The 21,594-nt window shown below is 38.3% G+C and overlaps 1 protein-coding gene across 8 annotated transcripts in view; it reads right to left on the bottom strand.

Annotated features, from left to right (window-relative positions):
- Nucleotides 1-21,594, bottom strand: part of CEP128 (centrosomal protein 128) — a 478,155-nt gene that overhangs the window by 399,276 nt on the left and 57,285 nt on the right. For all 8 annotated transcript variants that reach the window (XM_058292841.2, XM_058292852.2, XM_058292854.2 and 5 more), the window contains one exon: nucleotides 11,565-11,681. In XM_058292841.2, coding sequence (XP_058148824.1) covers nucleotides 11,565-11,681 — 117 coding nt within the window. The remainder of the gene's footprint in view (nucleotides 1-11,564; nucleotides 11,682-21,594) is intronic.

The following is a 21,594-nucleotide window of genomic DNA, read 5'->3' as shown; positions in this document are numbered from 1 at the left end:
TACCTTAATTGGACTCAAGGTACCAACAACTCCCTTTCCAATAACGAAGAGACTGATAACCGTCCATGGCACGAGTTGACAATCAAGATACACAAAATATCATCACTGGATTCCCCTACTTCCTCGCTTATAAGCAGCAGGGATCTGGGTGAGAGCGTTTTCAACACCTTAACAGAGTTTTGTGGAGTCAAAAGGTATAATGATGTTGGATGGCTCCTCCTAGATATTCTGAATACTGTTACAAAGAAAGAGACGAGGTAAAGGCTTCAAATTTGAAACTTAAACACGTGGGAATGATAGGTTTCTATGTGTGCTCTGAAAGAAAATCTTGTCTCCTGTAGCCACAGGCTCAACATATCTGAAAACCAAACTAAGACTCTCATTGTAGGAGTAGCAGCCATTACAAAGGAAACTAAAATCTCAAGCCTCCAGGGTTTCTGCAGCTAAAGTGAAGGCATTGATTGGAAAGAGGAGAATCCAGAGAATTGGGATAGAGACATAGGGAATGATGATAATATTGGTAGAGACATTGGAACCCTGAATTCTGCTGAGACTTTATCAGATAAGCCAGCTATGGCCTGCCTGGTCCAGACCACACCTTGCCAACCTTGTATCATACAGCCTCCAGCCTGCCCTAGGGAGTCTGAAACAACTTCCAGGCCCCTTCCCCCAGGTGGGTACCAGCCAAAATAAAGCCTGCCCTGCCCCACCTTCCTGCCCACCCCAGGAAGTCTGGACCTCCTCCCAGCCCTAGAACACACACTAGCCAAACTCCAGCATGCACTGCCTAGCCTCCAGTCTGCCCTGAGGAAACTGCCTTCCAACCCCTGCCTGAAGAAATTAATCCTGTCTCACCAGAAGAAAATGCAAGGGAACCACCTGAGGTCAGTAGCTTGCAAGGCATTTCTAATCCTTCTCTTTACCCACCCCCATCACCTCTCTTGTCTTCAAGAACTATTACTAGATTAATATCCCAACAAGACCCAAAGGTAAAATACAAAGTGTGATCCATGAGAAAGTAAGGTATACGCAGAAAGAACTGCATAAGTTTTCCAATTTATAGAGACAGAAATTAGGAGAACATGTGTGGGAATGGATACGAAGGGTATGGGATAATGGTGAAAGGAATACAAAGTTGAATCAGGCTGAATTTATTCAGCCTGAAAGTCAGAAAGTCTGGATTCAATGCTGTACCACGAGGGGTTAGAAAGGGCTCTAACAGTTTGTTTGCGTGGCTGACTGAAACATGGACCAAACGATGGCCTAACACGTGTGAGGTTGAGATGCCAGTATTGCCCAGGTATACAGTAGAAGAGGGAATTCAAAGGCTTAGGGAGATAGGAATGCTAGGAAGGATTTACCATTTGAGAGCTGCCCACCCACTCCAGAAATGTCCAGGGGACACACCTTTAACCAGGACTGTGAGGAATAAATTTGTAAGACTAACACCATCTTCCCCCAAGAGCTCCATGGTTGCTCTTCTTCGTAGTCCAGATATTACTGTACAGAGGGCTGTGATGGAATTAGAATCCTTAAACATCATAGGGATGATGGGATGTCAGTCTGGTAAAAGTCAAGTATCAGCAGTTAATAGCCAAAATCAAGGTGGGCGTGGCTATAGCAATGACAGGCAGATTGAAAAAAGCACTTAAAATAGTCTGAGTCCTGTAGAGTTATGGTATTGGCTAATACATTTTGAGGTACCTACCAGTGAAAAGGCAGGCAGTCTACTAAATTCCTTCTGCATCTGTATAAACAGAAGAGGTCTGGGATGAGTGAACAAAACCCTAACTCATATTACAAATGCAAAGAATCACCACCCCGAAGTTACCATGAGACCTGAGTTGCCTATCATGAGCTGGGTATTGTCTGACCTCCCAAACCATAAAGTTGGGCATGCACAGCAGCACTCCATAATAAAGTGGAAGTGGTATATACGAGATAGGGCTCAAGCAGGTCCTGAAGGTACAAGTAAATTATACCAGAAAATAGCCCAAATGCCCACGGTCACCACCCCTGCCATGTTACCTACTCTTTCCCAACCCACAGCTTTGGCCTCTTGGGAAGTCCTTTACAATCAGTGATTGAAGAGAAAACTCGGGCCTGGTTTACAGATGGTTCTGCATGATACGCAGGTTCTGCATGATATGCAGCAGTGCAGCCCCTTTCTGGGACATCCCTGAAGGACAGTGGTAAGGACAAATCCTCCCAGTGGGCAGATCTTCAAGCAATGGACCTGGGTTGTTCATTTTACTTAGAAGAAGAAATGGCCAGAGATGCATTTGTACACTGATCCATGAGCTGTTGCTAATGGTTTGGGTGGAATGTCAGGGTATTGGAAGGAACATGATTGGAAAATTGTAGACAAAGAGGTCTGAGGAAGGGGTATGTGGACAGACCTTTTTGAGTGGGAAAAAAACATGAAAATATTTGTGTCCCATGTGAATGCTCACCAGAGGGTGACTTCAGCAGAGGGAGATTTTAATAATCAAGTGGATAAGATAGCTCTGTGGCTAATGCTCAGTCTCTTTCCCCAGTCACTCTTGTCATTGCCCAATGGGCTCATGAACAAAGTGGCCATGGAGTTAGGGATGGAGGTTATGCATGGTATCGGCAACATGGACTTCCCCTTACCATGGCTGACTTGGCTACAGCTATTGCGGAGTGCCCAATCTGCCAGCAGCAGTGACCTACATTCAGCCCCTTATATGGCACCATTCCTCGCAGTGACCAGTCTGCTACCTGGTGGCAGGTTGACTACAGTGGACCACTTCCACCATGGAAGGGGCAGCAATTTGTTTTATCTGGAATAGAAACATACTCTGGATATGGATTTGCATTTCCTGCATGCAATGCTTCTGCCAAAACTACCATCCGTGGACTCAGTGAATGTCTTATCTACCACCATGGCATTCCACACAGCATTGCTTCCAATCAAGAAATCCATTTCACAGCAAATGATGTGTGGAAATGGGCACATGCCCATCGAATTCACTGGTCTTACCATGTTCCCCATCATTCTGATGCAGATGGATTGATAGAAAGTGGAATGACCTTTTGAAGACTCAATTATGGCTCCAACTAGGTGGCAATACCTTGCAGGGCTGGCACAATGCTCTCCAGGAGGATGTGTATGCCACTATTCCATCGTGCTGTATCTCCCATAATCAGGATCCACGGTCCAGGAAATAAGGAGTGGAAACGAGAGTGGCACCACTCACTATTACCTCTAGTGACCCACTAGGAAAATTTTGCTTCCTGCAACCTCAAACTCTGCTGGTCTACAAGTTTTAGTCCCAAAAGTAGTTCTGTCATCCGGGAACACAACAATGATTCCATTGAACTGGAAGTTAAAACTGCCACCTGACCACTTTGGGCTCCTCTTAACTCTGAATCAACAGTCAAAGAAAGGAATTACTGTACTGGTTGGGGTAATTGATCCTGACTATCAAGGGTAAATAGGACTGTATCTACATAATGGGGGTAAAGAAGAGTTTGCCTGGAATACAGGAGATCCTCTAGGGTAGCACCTAGTACTGCCATATTCTATGAGTAAAGTTAATGGGAAATTGCAACAACCCAATCCAAGCAGGACTAACGATGGCCCGGAATCTTCAGGAATGAAAGTTTGGGTCACCCCACCAAGCACAGACCCACGGCCAGCAGAAGTGCTTGCTGAGGGCAATGGAAACATGGAATGGTTAGTGGAAAAAGGAAGTGATGAATATGAAGTTCAACCACATGACCAGTTACAGAAATGAGGACTGTAATGGTCAAGAATCTTTTTTCCTTGTTTCACTATGATGATAACTGTATATGTAGACAAAACAAATTTGTCTTCTACCCCAAACTTTTCCCTTATCATAAACAAGTTGTATCAGTTTCATGTCATAATATTTGAGGATGTCAAGTTTGAGAATGAATATTACCCAAGAACTTGCACCCTATTTGGTATAGAATCAATGCATTTCCAGTTGTATGCAGGAGAGTTGAACATTGTTAGGCGGAAATATATATACATGCATGTCTGTTATTGTTTTTACTTAGAGACTAAATATGGTTTAAGGTAATGTGTATGGTTGCCGAGTTGACAAGAGGTGGACTATGATGGTTAGGCTATTGTGTCAAGTCAGCCAGGTAACTGTGCCCAGTTGTTTGGTCAAGCAAGCACTGGGCTATAACTATAATACAAGGGCATTTATGGACTCTAGTCACCACTGACTTTACTGCAGTGGAAAATTATAGCTGATTACAATTACATCAATCAGGGAAATTGCCATCAGCAATGAGTGAGGCTTTATCCAATCAGATGAATGCCTTAAAAGGGGAAGTGATTCCAGCATTGAGTGAGAATTTCCCAGCTCGTCTTTGGACAGCCAACATCTCTCAGAACTCGTCAAGAACCTTCACTGGACTTTCTTCAGAGCCCCTGGTTACAGTCTGCCTGTGGAACCTGGACTTGTACATCCCATCTGTGTGAGGGACTCATAAAACTGCATACTATTGACAGTTATCACTCTTTTTTTTTTAATGGTTCAGTGTTTTTTTTGGTTCGTTTTGTTTTAAAGATTTATTTTTTATTTATTTCTCTCCCCTTCCCCATCTCACCCCCCAGTTGTCTGCTTTCTGTGTCCATTCATTGTGTATTCTTCTGAGTCCGCTTGTATTCTTGTCAGTGGCACCTGGAATTTGTGTTTCTTTTTGTTGTGTCATCTTGCTGCATCAGTTCTGTGTGTGTTCAGTGCCATTCCTGGGCAGGCTGCACTTTTTTCATGCTGGGCAGCTCTCCTTATGGAGTGCACTCCTTGTGTGTGGGGCTCCCCTATGCAGGGGACACCACTGCATGGCACGGCATGGCACTCCTTGTGCACATCAGCACTGCGCATAGACCAGTTCATCACACGGGTTAGGAGGCCCTGGGTTTGAACCTTGGACCTCCCATGTGGTAGGCGGATGCCCTATCCATTGGACAAATCCGATTCCTGACAGTTATCTCTTGTTGATTGCATCCCTAGTGAATCTTGACTAATACACAGCTCTAGCCTAAACTCCAGCCCCACCTCCAACAGAGAGGAAGCTAGGGGAAATGCACCAGCCACTCCAGGCTATTGCAAGCACTTTCAGCCCTCACAAATTAGATTCTTGGGCACTCCAGAGGGTCAATTCCCACCCCTGGCAGGGGAGGAAGGAAGCCAGTGCTATGTTAGTCTACCTGGGCAATTGCGGTCAGTTTTGACCCACACGACTTAGTTTGCTGCTCACGTCTGCAGCTCCATCCCCACCACAGATGGGAGGAAGGGGCATGAAGCTTCATCAGTCTCTCTGGGTAACTACAGATGGTCTTGGCCCGCAAGGCTTGGATTACAACACACAGCTGCAGCTTAATCCCTATCCCTGGCAGAGCAAGGTGGGAGAAACTTCATCAGTTCCTAGGGCAACATTGACAGCATCAAGTCTGCAGAGCTTACAGTACCAACTACATGCTCAGCTCCTACTATACAACTAGCAAGGGAGAAAGGGCAAGAAAGCCCTAAACTAAAAAGAGAAGTTGCATCCAGAATAAATATATCTACCAAGCCAGATGCAAAGAAACCAAGAAAAAAATTGCAATCCATACCAAGAAATAGGAAGATATGGCCCAAAGGAACAAGATAAGCCTCCACATAAAATAAAGGAGTTGAGACAACTAATCATAGACATTCAAACAAATCTCCTTAACAAATTCAAAGTGATGACTACAGAGATAATGGATATTAAGAAGACACTAGGTGAATATGAAGAGAACTGAAGCATACACAGAAAACAGCAGATCTTATGGGAATGAAAGGCATAATACATGAAAGTAAAAATACACTGGAGGCATATAAAAGCAGATTTGAGGAGGCAAATAAAAGGATCAGTGGGCTTGAAAACATGATCGCCAAAAGCAAACATACAAAAGAACAGATAAAGAAAAGAATGGAAAAAAACTGAACAAGGTCTCAGGGAACTAAATGATGGCAAGAGACATGTAAACATATGTGTCATGAGTGTCCCAGAACAAGCGAAGGAATATTTGAAGAAATAATGGTTGAAAATTTCCCAATCCTATTGAATGACATAGATATCCATGCCCAAGAAACACAATGTAAACCCATCCAAGTAAATCTGAATAGACCTACTCTGAGACACTAATTCTCAAATGCCAAAGACAGAGTATTTTGAGAGATACAAGAGAAAAAAGGATGCATCACATACAGGGGATACCCAATAAGATTAATTGCTGGTTTCTCATTAGAAACCATGGAGACAAGAAGGCAGTGGTATGATATATTTAAGATACTGCAAAGAAAAACTTCCAGCCAAGAATCTTATATCCAGCAAGACATTTCAAAAATTGGGACAAGTTTAGAATATTCACAGATAAACAGAAACTGAGAGAGTTTGTAACCAAGAGACCAGCTTTGCAGGAAATAGTGAAGAGAGAGTTACAGTCTGAAAAAAAGACAGGATAAAGAGGCTTGGAAGAAAGTCTAGAAATGAAGATTCAGTAAGTAAGTGTAATTAAAAATGTACAAAGAGTCATGAAAATAAAATATGATGGCTAAAAACCAAAGGTCAAAATGGGTGAGGAGCTGCCTTTAAAGTAATAACATTGAATATTAATGGATTAAACTCCCCAATCAAAAGACACAGACTAACAGAATAGATAAGAAAATAAAAGCCTTCTACATGCCGTATACAAGAGACTCACCTTAGACCCAAGGATACCAATATATTGAAAGTGATAGGCTGGAAAAAGATATTCCAGGCAAGCAGTAACCACGGAAAAAAAAAAAAAAGCTGGAAGCTGGAGTAGCTATATTTATATCAGATAAAACAGACATGAAAAGTAAAATGTGGGAAGCAGACTTGGCCCAATGGATAGGGTATCCGCTTACCACATGGGAGGTCCACAGTTCAAACCCTGGGCCTCCTTGACCCGTGTGGAGCTAGCCCATGCGCAATGCACACAAGGAGTGCCGTGCCACACAGGGGTGTACCCTGCATAGGAGCCCCATGCACAAGGAGTGCACCCTGTAAGGAGAGCCACCCAGCATGAAAGAAAGTGCAGGCTGCCCAAGAATGGAGCCGCACACACAGAGAGCCGACAAAGCAAGATGACACACAAAAAGAAACACAGATTCCCAGTGCCGCTGATAAGGATAGAGGCGGTCACAGAAGAACACGCAGTAGGTGGACACAGAGAGCAGACAACTGGGGGGAGGGGGGCGGGGAGAGAAATAAATAAATACAAATCTTAAAAAAAAAAAAATTAAAATGTTATTAGAGACAAGGAAGGATATTACATGTTCATAAAAGAGGTACATCACCAAGAATAAATAACAAAATAAATATGCACCTAACCAGTATGCCCCAAATTACATGAGGCAAACACTGGCAACACTGAAGGGAGAAATAGATGTCTCTACAATAATAGTCCAAGACTTCAATACATCACTCTTAGCATTGGATAGAACATCTGAGAAGAGAATGAATAAAGAAACAGAGAGCTTGAATAATATGATAAATGGACTAAACCTAATAGACATACACCAAACACTGCACCCCAAAACAGTAGGATATAATTCTTCTCAAGTCCTCATGGATCTTTCTCCAGGACAGACCATAAGTTGGGTCAAAAAGCAGACCTCAATAAATTCAACAAGATCAAAATTATACAAAGCATTTTCTCTGATCATAATGGAATAAAGCTGGAAATCAGGCAGAAGAGGGGAAATTTCACAAATATATGAAGAATAAACAACATATTCTTAAATAATCAGTGCATCAAAGAGAAAAATGCAAGAGAAACAATAAATATCTTGAGATGAATGAAAACAAGTACACAACATATCAGAACCTAAGGGATGCAGGAAAGGTGGTGCTGGGGGGGGGAATTCATAGCCCTTAATGCTTACATTAAAAAAGAAGAACCTAAAGTCAATGACCTAACTACATAGCTGAAGGAATTAGGAAAAGAACAATAAACTATTCCCAAAGCAAGCAGAAGGAATGAAATAGCAAAGGTCAGAGAAGAAATAACTGAAATTGAAAAATAATAGAATTAACAAAACCAAAAGTTGGTTCTTCAAGAAGATTAATAAAATCAACAAACCCTTAGCAAGACTAACAACAACAAAAAAAAGAGAGTAGATACAAACAAATAAAATAAAAAATGAAAATGGAGAATTACTATTGATCCCACAGAAATAAAAGAGATCATAAGAGGATACTATGAACAACTGTATGCCGACGAACTAGACAACTTAGATGAAATGGAAAAATTTCTAGGAACTTATCAACAACCTACACTGACCCTAGAAGAAATCACAAATACAGAGACAGAAACAGTCATCAAACAACTCCCCAAAAAGAAAAGCACAGGACCAGATGGTTTCACAGGTGAATTCTACCAAGCACTCAAAGATTCAATCCCACTCTTACTTCCAAAAAACTGAACAAGAAGGAACGCTACCAAACTCATTCTATGAAGCCAATATCACCCTAACACCAAAGCCAGAAAAAAACTATGAAAAAAGAAAATTACAGACCCAGTTCCCTAATGAATATGGATGTAAAAATCCTCAAGAAAATATTTGCTAATCGAAGCCAACCATACATGAAAAGAATTATTCATCATGATGAAATGGGTTTTATACCAGACATGCAAGGATAGCTGAACACAAGAAAATCATTCAGTGCAATACACCACAATAAATCAAAGAAGAAAGATCATATGATCCTATCAATTGACACAGAAAAGGCATTTCACAAAGTACAGCACCTTTTCTTGATAAAAATAATACAAAAGATAGGAAAAACCCACAGCTAAGACAAGGAGGCTCATTGTCATCACTGTTGTTCAACACAGTGCTAGAGGTTCTAGCTAGAGAAATCAGGCAAGAAAAATAAATAAAACGCATCCAAATTATGAAGGAAGAAGTAAAACTTTTGCTATTCACAGATGATATGATCCTATACTTAGAAAGTCCCAAAAAATCTACAACAAAGCTACTATAGCTAATAAACAATTCCAGCAGAGTGCCAAGATACAAGATTAGTGTGCAAAATTTAGTAGTGTTTATATAATAGTAATGCACAATCGGAGGAGGAAGTCAGGAAAAAAAATTCCATTTAAAATAGTGACTAAAAGAATCAAATATTTAGGAATAAACTTAACCAAGGATGTAAAGCACTTGTATTCAGAAAACTATCATGCATTCCGAAAATAAATTTTAAAAGATCTAAATAAATGAAAGAAAATTTCATGCTCATGGATAGGGAGACTATCATTAAGATGTCGATTCTACCCAAATTTATATACAGATGCAATACAATCTCAATAAAAATGCCACCAGCACTTTCTAAACAAATGGAAAAAAAATTATCAATTTATTTGGAAGGGTAGGAGACCGCAAATAGCCATAAACATTATAAAAAGAGAAACTGGGGAAGCAAACTTGGCCCAATGGATAGGGCATCCGCCTACCACATGGGAGGTCCGCAGTTCAAACTCCAGGCCTTCTTGACCCATGTGGAGCTGGCCCATGCTCAGTGCTGATGCACTCAAGGTGTGCCGTGCCACGCAGTGGTGTCCCCCGTGTAGGGGAGCCCCACATGTAAGGAGTGCGCCCCGAAGGAGAGCTGCCCAGCACGAAAGTGCAGCCTGCCCAGGAATGGAGCCACACACACAGAGAGCTGACACAATAAGATGACGCAACAAAAAGAAACACAGATTCCTGGTGCTGCTGATAAGGGCAGAAACAGTCACAGAAGAACACACAATGTGCTACTGGACACAGAGAGCAGACAACTGGGGTGGGGGAGGAGGAGAAGGGGAGAGAAATAAATATATGAATCTTTAAAATAAATAAATAAATAAATAAAAATAAAAAGGGAAACTGAAGTTGGAAGACTCTCACTTCCAGATTTTTAAATCACATTACCTAGCTACATTAGTAAAAACAGCATGGTACTGGCATAAAGCTAAGACAGACCAATGGAACCAAACCGATGATTCAGAAACAGACTTTCACATCTATGGTCAAGTGATTTTTGACAAGCCTGTCAAACCCAACCAGCTGGGTAAGAATAGTTTATTCAATAAATGGTGCTGGGAGAACTAGATATCCATAGCCAAAAGAAAGAAAAAAGACCCCTACCTCATACCTTATATAAAAATTAACTCAAAATGTATCAAATACCTAAATACAAAATCTACAACCACAAAACTCATAGAAGAAAATATAGAGGAACATCTTAAGACCTTGGACAGAGACAGATGGTAACAGATAATGAGTAGAACTAACACAGCTGGTTTATAAACAAATAGTGTCTGAGAAGGGAAGTCGGGATATAAATACAATTGAAAGAAAGTTAGAGAATAATCTATGGACTGATAACACTCAAAGGTGGAAGAGAATTTTGGTTTATAGCACAAATACAAAAATGCCCTTCTATGAATTAGAACAAATGTACATCAGTATTGCAAAGCAATAAAAATGTAGAGAAGCATGGGGAAAATACAATTAACGTAACCTATGGGCTATAATTAGCAGCAATACTGTAATATTCTGACATCAATGCCAAAGATGTACTGTGTTAATAATAGGGAGGTATGGAAAAAATATACCAAATGTAGCCTAGAAACCAGAGTTAGTGTTAACAGTCTGATGATACTATCTCATAATCTGTATCAAATGTTCCAACAATGCAGTGTGTTGGTGGAGGGGTGTTGTATGGCAATTCCACACATGTGCATAATTGTTTCGTAAGTTCACAACCGAATAAAAATACATATTTTTTTTTAATGTGAACACTTAGGGAATCTAAATGGATAGTAAACAAAAATTTTTTGCTCTAATTTTTCAATTTTTTTATGTCTGAAATTTTAAAATAAAAAGTTTTTAAAAAGGATAGCTAAAGGATAACTGCCCTTCATTTTGGTTTGATGATTCTCTAGTCTAAGGTTCAGCAAACTTTTTCTGTAAAAGGCCGATCAATACACTTTAGGCTTTGAGGCCTACACAATTCTTTTACAACTTGATTCTGCCACAGACATTATGTAAATAAATGGATGTGTCTGTATGCCAATAAAACTTTACTTACAAAAATAGGTTGCGGACCAGATTTGGCACATGGGCCAAATTTGCTCCCACCTGGTCCAGGCCAGTCCATGACAAGGAAAATTAATTATACGTGCAGTTAATATTTTTTTACCACATCCCCAACACTGTACTAAGTGCTTTATCAGTATTAACTCAGTTATCCTCACATCATTCTGATGAGGATTTTCCAGATGAAGAAACTGGGGCCTAGGTAAGGAACTAACTACAAAGTTACAAAGCCAGCAAGCAATAACTCTGGACTGGAAGGCAGATAGATTTGATTCCATATACTGAATTATAACCAACATGCTGTACTTCTTAAGTTTGAATTATACTGAAGCATACAACAACAAAGGAACTATAATCATTTTTACCAATGGCTAAATAACTATCCAAATTCAAGATTTTTATTCTGAGAAGGTATTTTTCACAAACCTCCTGTAGCTGCAAGGACATAAGTCCCAGTTGATCCTGACGTCTTTCCACCTGCTCTCTTTCTGTGCGCATCTCTCTTTCTATTTCCTGAAGCCTCCGCTCTACTCGATCTGAAACCTTAATGTGAATAAACACAAATAGTGATGTTATAAAGATGTAAAAAAAAGAGACTGAACTAAGAAGCTATTTTATGCCAGATATGGTATTGCCTAAAGTAGGGCTTCTTAACAAGGGGTCTGTGAGCTTGAATTTAAATTTTTGAAAAAACATTATTCTTGTGGGGACATGTTGGTGTGTATATGATATATTTATTAAATAATACACAGTATAGTGTGGACTTAGTAAGGGATCCATGGTTTTCACCTGACTGGTAAAGGGGTCTGTGGAACAAAAAAAGGTTAAGTACCCCTGGCCTAAAGCATTTTGTTTGGCTTTCTCGATGAGCCGTTTATAATTACACTATTATAAAACAGGTGACAAAAAAATAAATAAACCGAGTTACCAAAGAAATAGTTTCCAAATAATATAAACCTGGATCTTAATAACAGCCTCAAAAGTTTCAAACTATCATAATTATGTGTCAATATGGTAGAGTTAAAAGAAATGCACTATAAAAGAGTGCCCTCTGGTGAGTTAGAAGGAAAATACCTATTTTGCCAGCAACTGCATGTATTACCCAATTAATGATAAACTGTCAATCTATTTAGTTATTTTTCATTTTAATTATCCTCAAACATGACCTGCAAGGAAGGCTCTGATGTTTATGCACAGTGAATAATTAAAAGGGTTTTTCATTAGCTTGTCAATCTTTTCTACTTGATTTGCTAAAAATAAACCAGCTGTAAAAGATCAAAATAAAGTCAAACTGAAAATGTTTATTAGGGACTCTCTAAAATATTAAAGAATTTTTCTCTATTATGCAAGATTTTCCTTAGTAAAAGTTGTACAGATTAAAGCACATCCTATGTGTATCATTAAATAGCCTCCTAAATAAAATTCATACTATTTGAGGATAGCACAGAAGACAGTACATAGAAGGTATTTTGTATTCATTTAAGAGAAGCAATAAATTTAGTCCTTTTATAAGAAATCTTTTGCCACCAATTCTATCTTTGATATAGAGTCAAGAAAGGTCCTAAACAAGAGGGATATTTTGTGGGTGATAGAAATGTCCTATCAGCAGTTACTGGTGACAGTTGTATAATTCTAAAAATTTACTAAAATAATTGAATTGCACATGTAAAGCAGATGAATTTTATGGTAAATTATATCTCAATAAATTTTACTTTTTAAGAAAATGCACTGGTAGTTAAGAATATGGTGATATATGGGAAAATCACAACTAATGTAACTTACGGACAATAAGAAATATTTTAATAATATTTTTGCAGCAATGGCAAAGAAGATATTATATAAATTCTAAGGGATTACAATAGAGAGGTACAAGGGGATATGGAATTTTTACTTTTAGAATAATTAAAACATTCTAAAATTGACTGAGATGAAAATGACCCAACTCTGTGATGAAAATGAGAGCAACTGAGTATACACTTTGAATGGGGCTGTATAATAGGAATCCTGTGCTGGGTGATGGACTATCAACAGAATACCAGAACATTCTCTTATGAGCTTTAAAAAATACATAATACTAATACAGGATGTCAATAATCAAGTTGGTTAGGGGGAAATTACACCGAATATAAGATATGGGCTATAGTTTGTAGTAATATTTTGACAATGCTCTTTCATAGTTTGTCATAAATGTTTACAATAGTGCAAGGTGTTGGTGGTGGGGTGATATACGGGGGCCCTGTATTATGATATGTATGTTTGTTTTGAAAGTTCGCAACTTTTTTTATTTCATTTTTTTTTTTTAAGATTTACTCTATTTCGCTCCCCCCCCCCATTGTCTGCTCTCTGTTTCCATTTGCTGTGTGTTCTTCTGCATCCGCTTGCATTATCTGGTGGAACTGGGAAACCGTGTCTCTTTTTTCTGTTGTTGCATCATCTTGTTGTATTAGCTCTCCATGCGTACGGCACCACTCCTGGGCAGGCGGCACTTTTCTCACGAGGGGCAGCTCTCCTTGTGGGGCCCACTCCTTGCGCATGGAGTACCCCTACGCAGGGGTACCCATGTGTGGCATGGCACTCCTCGCATGTGGCAGCACTGCACATGGGCCAGCTTACCACACAGCTCAGAAGGCCTTGAACCCTGGACCCTCCATATGGTAGGCGGATGCTCTCAGTTGAGCCACATCCGCTTCCCTATACTTAATGTTTATGTATATTCACATATAAATGATATACAGCAAGAAATTTTTTAAAGGCACTGTTAAATAGAAGCTTAGTCAATAAATGCTAAACAAAAGTATTCTATTAAAAATTTAGCTGTTTATATTTACTAAGATAAGTCATTGGTATCCAGTTTTCGTACTTAGAAACAACTAAAAGATATTAACTATGATATTCACAGTGCTTTACTAAGAACTCTAAAAATCCTTCAGCATCAGGTCTTAATTTATCCTAATAATCAATCTTAACATCATAATAGTGAATTTACTACTGCATCTGAAATATAGTACCTACTGCAATAGAAAACAAAATATTGACTGCTAAAAAACAAAAAATTGTTTCAATGTTTAACAAAATGGAAATATCTTTATTTTTTACTCAATATAAAAAGTAAAGCTATGTTTATGCAAGAAAAGTAAAAAATAGAAATATCAGTTTCTATCACTTTGTTGCATACTTCCAGAACTTTTTCTATGCATATATCCATGACTAAGGAAACACATATACATTTCTTTTTTTTTTTTAACAAAAATTGGATATTAAACATATTGTTTTGTAATCTTTTGAGTTCACATTCTATAGACAATTTTCCATGACAATAGATCTATGTCAGCATTCTTAATAAACTTCATAATTGATTCAAGTATTTCCCTAGTAATAGAGAATTGTGATAATTTTTACCATTTTATGTTCTAAGAAACATTTCTATATAATATCATCTTTTTAACTCAGAATAAAATCACTAAAGTGGAATTGTTAAATCAAAAGGTATAAATCACTTTTAAAAAATAAAATACGTACTTAGGTGGAAGTATTTTGAATCCTTGTTCTAAAATCTCTTATTCTAAAAGGAAGACTGAGAGGAAGTAAATTCTTGATCAGAGCCCATAAAGCTAATATGTGAGAAAAATGGGCCGGACACAGGTATCCATTTACCGCAATATCTCATAATTCCCAAGCACATTTTTATACATTCATTCAATAAAGTATGCATGGATTACTAAATTGGCCAGTTACTGTACAAGGAAGGGGTTAAGTCTGTATCCACAGACCCTGCCTTCTATCTTACTATCTGTTAAAATCTGACATAGAACTAAAGTTAACATTTCTCTTATTAAAGTCAATGTATTGAATGACTTCTCTATTTCAGGAAAGAAGACTGTGCTTATAAGCATCCCATCAAATTAAAGCATTCAAATAACCAAATACTGAAAACAAAATTCAAAATTATTTAGATATTGAGTACTTCACCAACATGGCTAATATTAATATGTATGATGATGCAGAGTTACTGGCTTTGGAGGAATCTTTTTCAATTTTGATATTAATGCTTGTGTTAGGCATCCTTTGACATGGTTCCCAATGATCCCCTGCCAGCTGGTATCAATGTATTTGTGTAATCCCTCCCACTGAGAGTAAACTGGGCATAGTGACTTGCTTCTAATGAACAAAAAGTAGCAAAAGTGATGCAATGTCTCTTCTGTGACTAGGTTACAAAAAACTGGCTTCCATCTTGCTAGCTTACTGACTCTCCTTCTCTTGTCCTCTCACTTGCCTGCTCTGATGAAGCAAGCTGCCAAGATGTAATATGCCCTATGGAGAGGCCCAGAGGGCAAGGGAAGAGAGGTGGCCTCTGGCCAAAGTTGATGAGGAATTGGTACCTCATTCCAATAGTCCATGAGAAATTGAATCCTGCCAACAATCATGTGAGTGAGGTAGGAAGCAGATCCATGCTAGTGAAATCCTGACATGATTGCAGCCTGTAAGACTCAAAGCCAGAAGACCCAAGCTAAGCTGACCCATAGAAACTGCCAGGTAATAAATATTGTTTTAAGTCAGTACATTTGGGGGAATTGGTTTCTCAGTAACAGATAACTAATGCAATGACTTTATGTTTTGCAATAAACCCTAAGCCAGGGAGGCGGACATGGATCAACTGATAGAGCATCCATCTACCATATGGAGGGTCCAGGGTTCAATCCTCAGGGCTTCCTTACCCATGTGGTAAGCTGGCCCACGCACAGTGCTGCTGCTGCGCACAAGGAGTGCCATGCCTTGAAGGGGCATCCCCGCGAAGGGGTCCCCCACGCGCAAGGAGTGTGCCCCACAAGGAGAGCAGCCCCATGTGAAAAAAGTGCAGCTCCCCCAGGAGTGGCACCGCATACACAGAGAGCTGACATAGCAAGATGACACAACAAAAAAGAGATGCAGTTTTCCAGTGCCGCAGGATAATGTAAGCAGACACAGAAGAACACACAGGGAATGGACACAGCAGACAAGAGCAGGGAAGGGGAGAGGAATAAATAAAATAAATCTTAAAAAAAAAGAAGCAAACAAAACCCTAAGCCAGGAAATAAGCTAGAGGGTGTAATGAAGAAGAAAAAAAATTGTTCCCCACTCCATGCATAAAATTTTCAACCATTCCATAGAGAGCAAAATAAAAAATTAACAAGAAAAAAAATTAAAATGGCTTTAAAGTTAGTAGTTAATGAAAGGGAGTTAAACAAAAGCAAATGCATTCTGTTTATAGAACTGTATTCTGGCTTTTCAATTAGGTGATTCCTCAGCTCTTTAGCAATACCTGCTGGTTTAAAACACACTTAAATAAGTGTTTATTATACACCCTGCTGTTGTAATCCATGCAATAACCATGGTTATCCAAAATGCAGTGTTGACAGAATTCTAAGAGTTCTACTGATGGCCAGCCCTTCCAGAAAAAGCTGGATTCATTTTTATATTTTTTATTTAAATATTGTCCACTTTATAGAAAACTAAAATTAAATTGACTTTTTCCTCCCTAAATAATCAAACTTAATATGTATTCATATCACATTTGACTGGGTAAAATCTAGACAACTAATGAACCGAAATTTCCCCTGTGGTATGAAGCCCACATAATATTATTACCACAATTAAATGCTAATAAAAAAATATTTCCCATAACATCATGTTACACATACTAAATATCCCCTTCCAATGGGAAATTTGGAAGAAAAAAATAACTATGATTCACAAAGGATTAACAAATAAGATGATGGCATGCATGATAGTAACCAATACTTTTTACCTTTCAAAGAAATATGTGTTCCATAAACTTTTAAGATATATCTCAGTTGCTCAGAAAAAGCATGATAGGCAATTGCAGCCTCCAAAAAATACACAAATATGAGTAACTGTGGTTACAAATGGAATGTAAAATTGGTGGAAGCAAAAGGGAGCTGTCCATTTTTACTTCATATATTTGTACAATATTTAAAAGTTTTCCACAGAGAATGTACATCACTTTGCTAATTTTATTTTAAACTTAAATCTGGATGGGGAAACAGCTGCAGCCTCTGAAAAGATTAACACTCAAATAACAAAACTGTATCTTCTCTGACAGCATGCTATCATGAATTCACAAATACAACACAATATGTCAAACAGTTATAAAATGTAAATGTTGACTTCAGTTGGAATAAGTGAGTCACAAAATCTATATTAAGCATTTGTACAAATTGGAAGTAAACATCATGTGGCCTTCAGAAGACCTTCTAAAACTCAGTATTTTTGCAACTGTAAGTTTTACATTAAATGATTGTTTCTTAATCAGGAATACATACAACCAATGTTAGGACTGTGATGTCCTCCATGCAGTTAATGAGAAAACCTTAATTTAAGAAAAACTGTAATTATAGAAAGAAGAAAATAAGGAATAACATCACAACCTGATGTGAAGAATTGGCAGAAGCACAATTCAATGGAAGGCACACAATCAGGCTATCTAAAATTTTCTGGGTTTAGACATTACAAAAGGCTTTGATCTGGTGAGCTCGGCAAACTGCTTAGCTGCATAAAATAGGGAAATGTACACATCAGTGAGCTGAGCACTAGTAAGGGTATCATCCAATTGTATTATCAACTTAGATTTTCTTTGGATTCAGCCAACTGTTAACTTTTACCTCAGCGGTTACAGTTTTGATATATAATATAACTCTAGAACATAGGTAGATGATACTTTTTAATTTTATTTGCCATGTTAAAGAAATGTCAACTCTTGTGTAGCAGTTTGATATGATTTATGAATTCCAAAAATAGATATTGGCTTATGTTTATAAACTGGTTTGTACCTGGACGTGATTAAATTATGATTAGGGGTTTGATTGGGCCATGTCTGTAGGTTGTATAGATGAAACTGCACAGCAGAGCAGAGTAGTTAGTTGGAGTTTTGAGTTGGAGCTCGGGAAGTGAACATCCAGGAGAAGAACACAGAGGAATAGAGACAGCTCCTTAGACAGGGCAGAAGCCCAGGTGAAAGAGACATAGCCATTTGCCTGATAGTCTACAGCTGGTCTTGTGGAGCGCTGCAAAGTTTAGAAAGCCTCATAGTCTACAGCTGACCTCGTGGAGAAAACAGAGGAGCTCAGTCTGGAGAAAAGCAGAGCCCCGGGAAGAGAGGAACCCAAGAAGCTTGAACTCTCTTAGCAGATGTTGGCAGCCATCTTGCCCCAACACATGGCAATAGACTTTGAGGAGGGAAGTAACTTACACTTTACAGCCTGTAAGCTTCTACTCCAGATAAATACTCTTTATAAAAGTCAACAGATTTCTAGTATTTTGCATCAGCACCCCTTTGGCTGATTAATACACCTTGTTAAGCAGTGAAACATGAAACCTAACCAATGTAATGTGCACTAGGCAACTTAGGACATCAAACCCAAACCTCAAACAATCCAAAGTTTCTAAAACTTGAAACAAACAGCATGGAAGTACAACTGAATGTTGCTATGACAATCTCAGGTCTACATGAACCTCAGCAGAACACTGAGGATATGTGAGTTTCAATCAAAGCCCTTGTTACAAGCAAACTCACAAATTGTATACCTATGTTGCAAATAAAGAAACCTCAGACAGTAGCTAATAAACTTCATAAGATCTTTGTGCAATATAACTAAAAAGCACAGCCACTGAACTTGATAGGTAAAAGAAATTTTGGGAATTTTCACTTCTAAAAATAGCAGACTACATAATTCAGACCAATCCTTCCACAGAAAACAGCTAGAAAAGTCAGGAAGGCATATTTTATTTTACTTTATTTTTAAAGAAGCTTTAGATTATATAAATGATACATTGAAAAAATAGGGGAATTCCCATATACCCCATCCCCACCCCTCCCAAACTTATCCCCATTAACAAAATCTTTCATTAGTGTGGCACACTTGTTACAATTGATTAACTAAAATTGAAGCATTGCTCCTAACCATGGCCTATAGTTTACATTATAGCTTACACTTTGCACCAGACATGTTTTTAGGTTTTGACAAAATGTATAATGGCCTGTATCTGTCATTGAAATGTCATTCAGAACCATTTCATTATCCAAAAAATGCCCCATGTCACATCTATTCTTCCCTCTTCCCTCAGAACTCTGTGACCACTACCTCTATATCAATGCTACAGGTTTTTCCATTGCTAGAGTAAGTCTACTTTAGTCCATTCCCCACTTATGTTTGTTTATTCCTCAATCTTGAGGATTTTAGGATGGTGATGACTGTTCTTTCTGAATGAGAGGGGGCTTACATCCATTGGAACAGATGGAACTGTCTTGCTTGCAGTTGTTAATCCTGTTCTTTTGGGATGGGCATTGCCCATCATCATCTTTTTGTTAGTTGTCATGGGTGAGTCCGATGAACTGGAGTGTAAGTGTTGTAACTCTGCTGAGATCCAGGGCTCAACCACCATATGCACAGACCGAAGATTTATATTTAATGAGTATAATGCAAATTACAGGTTCAAATAAAAGGGGCAGAAGAGCTACGTATAAGGAAATTATAAATGAGTTTAACTCTGCTATGTTGGGGAAGATATTTTCCAAGGTAAGGTCCACTGACAAGTTGACAATTTCATGGGATTGTCTGCCCTGACTATAGTGTGTAGATGTCTCTAGAGACCTCAGGAACACTCCAGCTTGAGGCACTGTTTACTGTGGCAGTCAATGAGATTCTCCTGAGACATGCATAAGGGTAACCGCTAGAATGACCTACCAACTAACTTTGAAATCATTTAGCCATAAAAACTCATTTGTATTTAATATTTCCCCCTTTTGATCAAGATCTTTTTCCAAATGCATCGCTAGTTGGCACTTGGAAAACAGACCAATATGTCAAGTCAAGCCCTTAATATTAATGCATCATTTAATTATGAACCTTATTCTCCAAAACTTAGTTTCTCCAAAAACTTAGTGGTGATCATAGGTTCTAAGTGGAGAAGGAGGGAAAAACTGAACAGAGGGCATTGGTAGGACCTTGTAATCATTCAGCATGATCTTGCAGTGATGGATATAGGATATTATAAACTTCGTCAAAACCTATAAAAGTGTACAGTACAAAATGTAATCCATAATGTAAACTATTGATCATGGTGAGTAGCAATGTTTAAATATTTTTCCATCATCTGTAACAAATGTACCATACTCATGTAAGATGTTATCAATAGGGGAAAATGTAAGGGGAAGGGGTGGGGCATAGGGGAACACCCTGTATTTTCTATGACTTTTCTGTACCTAAAGCTTCTTTGAAAATAAAGTGAAAAAAAATAAGATACTGGGGGAACATACAGAAGAAACTATCAGTTTACAAAAAAGATAACATTTCTTATGGTTGATGAAAGACAATGAAAAATTTTTTTAATTTTTTATTTTATTTTGTATTTTTGTATTTTTGTGTTTTTTAATTATTATTTTTTATTATTTTTATTCATTTATTTTCTTGGCTTTGTTTTAGGGGAGGTTTTGGATTGCAGAAGGGTTCCAACTGTGGCAGGGGAGAATCACTGGTGCAGGGTATTGGTGATGGGGAGGGGTGTACCTGGGGCATGCCTTTCTGGAAATTTAATATGGTCAAGCGGTCATGGGTTTGTCTCGGTGGGAGAAGACCCACACAATAACCAAAAGAATACTGAATTCCCATCCTGGAAAATCCTACTACATTCTCTAACAGAGTGGCAAGAATCCCTAGAGTACATGGGCAGTACCTAGCAAAGGAGGACATACCAATATGCCAGGCCCTTGACATTGATAGCTATACTTATGAACCTTGTTCTTGTGAAATTGAAACTTAGCTTAGTAGTATACATTACCTAAGAGATACCTCCTGAAAGGAAGACTATTTTAAATAAAAATCTGTTTTAAGGTCTTAGAGAGACAAAAGCAGTAAGGACATAAGAGGCCAGGATATAGGAGAATCAAGAAACTCAGATAAGTCAGTACAACTTTTGAGGTCATTGTTCCCATTAAACAATACCAGACCATTCCAGAAGAGGCAGCTAAGACATTGAGAAGTTAAATAAAGTAAAAAATAAAAAAAATTTTAAAAAGTGGTGGAACTAAAGGGAAAAACTAGAGTGAGACCCTGCCAAGAAATGGGCCTCTTGAAAATCCTGCAGCCTTCTGGAATCATGAAGGACTACAAACTAGTCGTAAGGTTTAACCAGAATTGAGACATGGCAGGCACGGAAGCTTAACTTCAAGACATCTCAAAGCAATTCATGATTGCTACTGTGCCAAGCCTCCAGCAAGAAGCAAATATACATACTTATATATATAATATCATCTTAGGCCTCAGATTATCTATGCAATTTTTCTCTGCAAAGAAAAAAATAGATTAGAGGTTACTGGACGAGGAAGTGACAGGGTGCTGGTTTGAAAAAATATTTTTAAGTAAATAAATAAATGCAAACTACAATTGAAAATTTTAAAAAA

Source organism: Dasypus novemcinctus, chromosome 3 (genome assembly GCF_030445035.2).
Source record: "Dasypus novemcinctus isolate mDasNov1 chromosome 3, mDasNov1.1.hap2, whole genome shotgun sequence".
Classification (NCBI taxonomy): Eukaryota; Metazoa; Chordata; class Mammalia; order Cingulata; family Dasypodidae; genus Dasypus; species Dasypus novemcinctus.
Note: the sequence above shows the minus strand (reverse complement) of the source record. Positions and strands in the feature narration are given on the sequence as shown.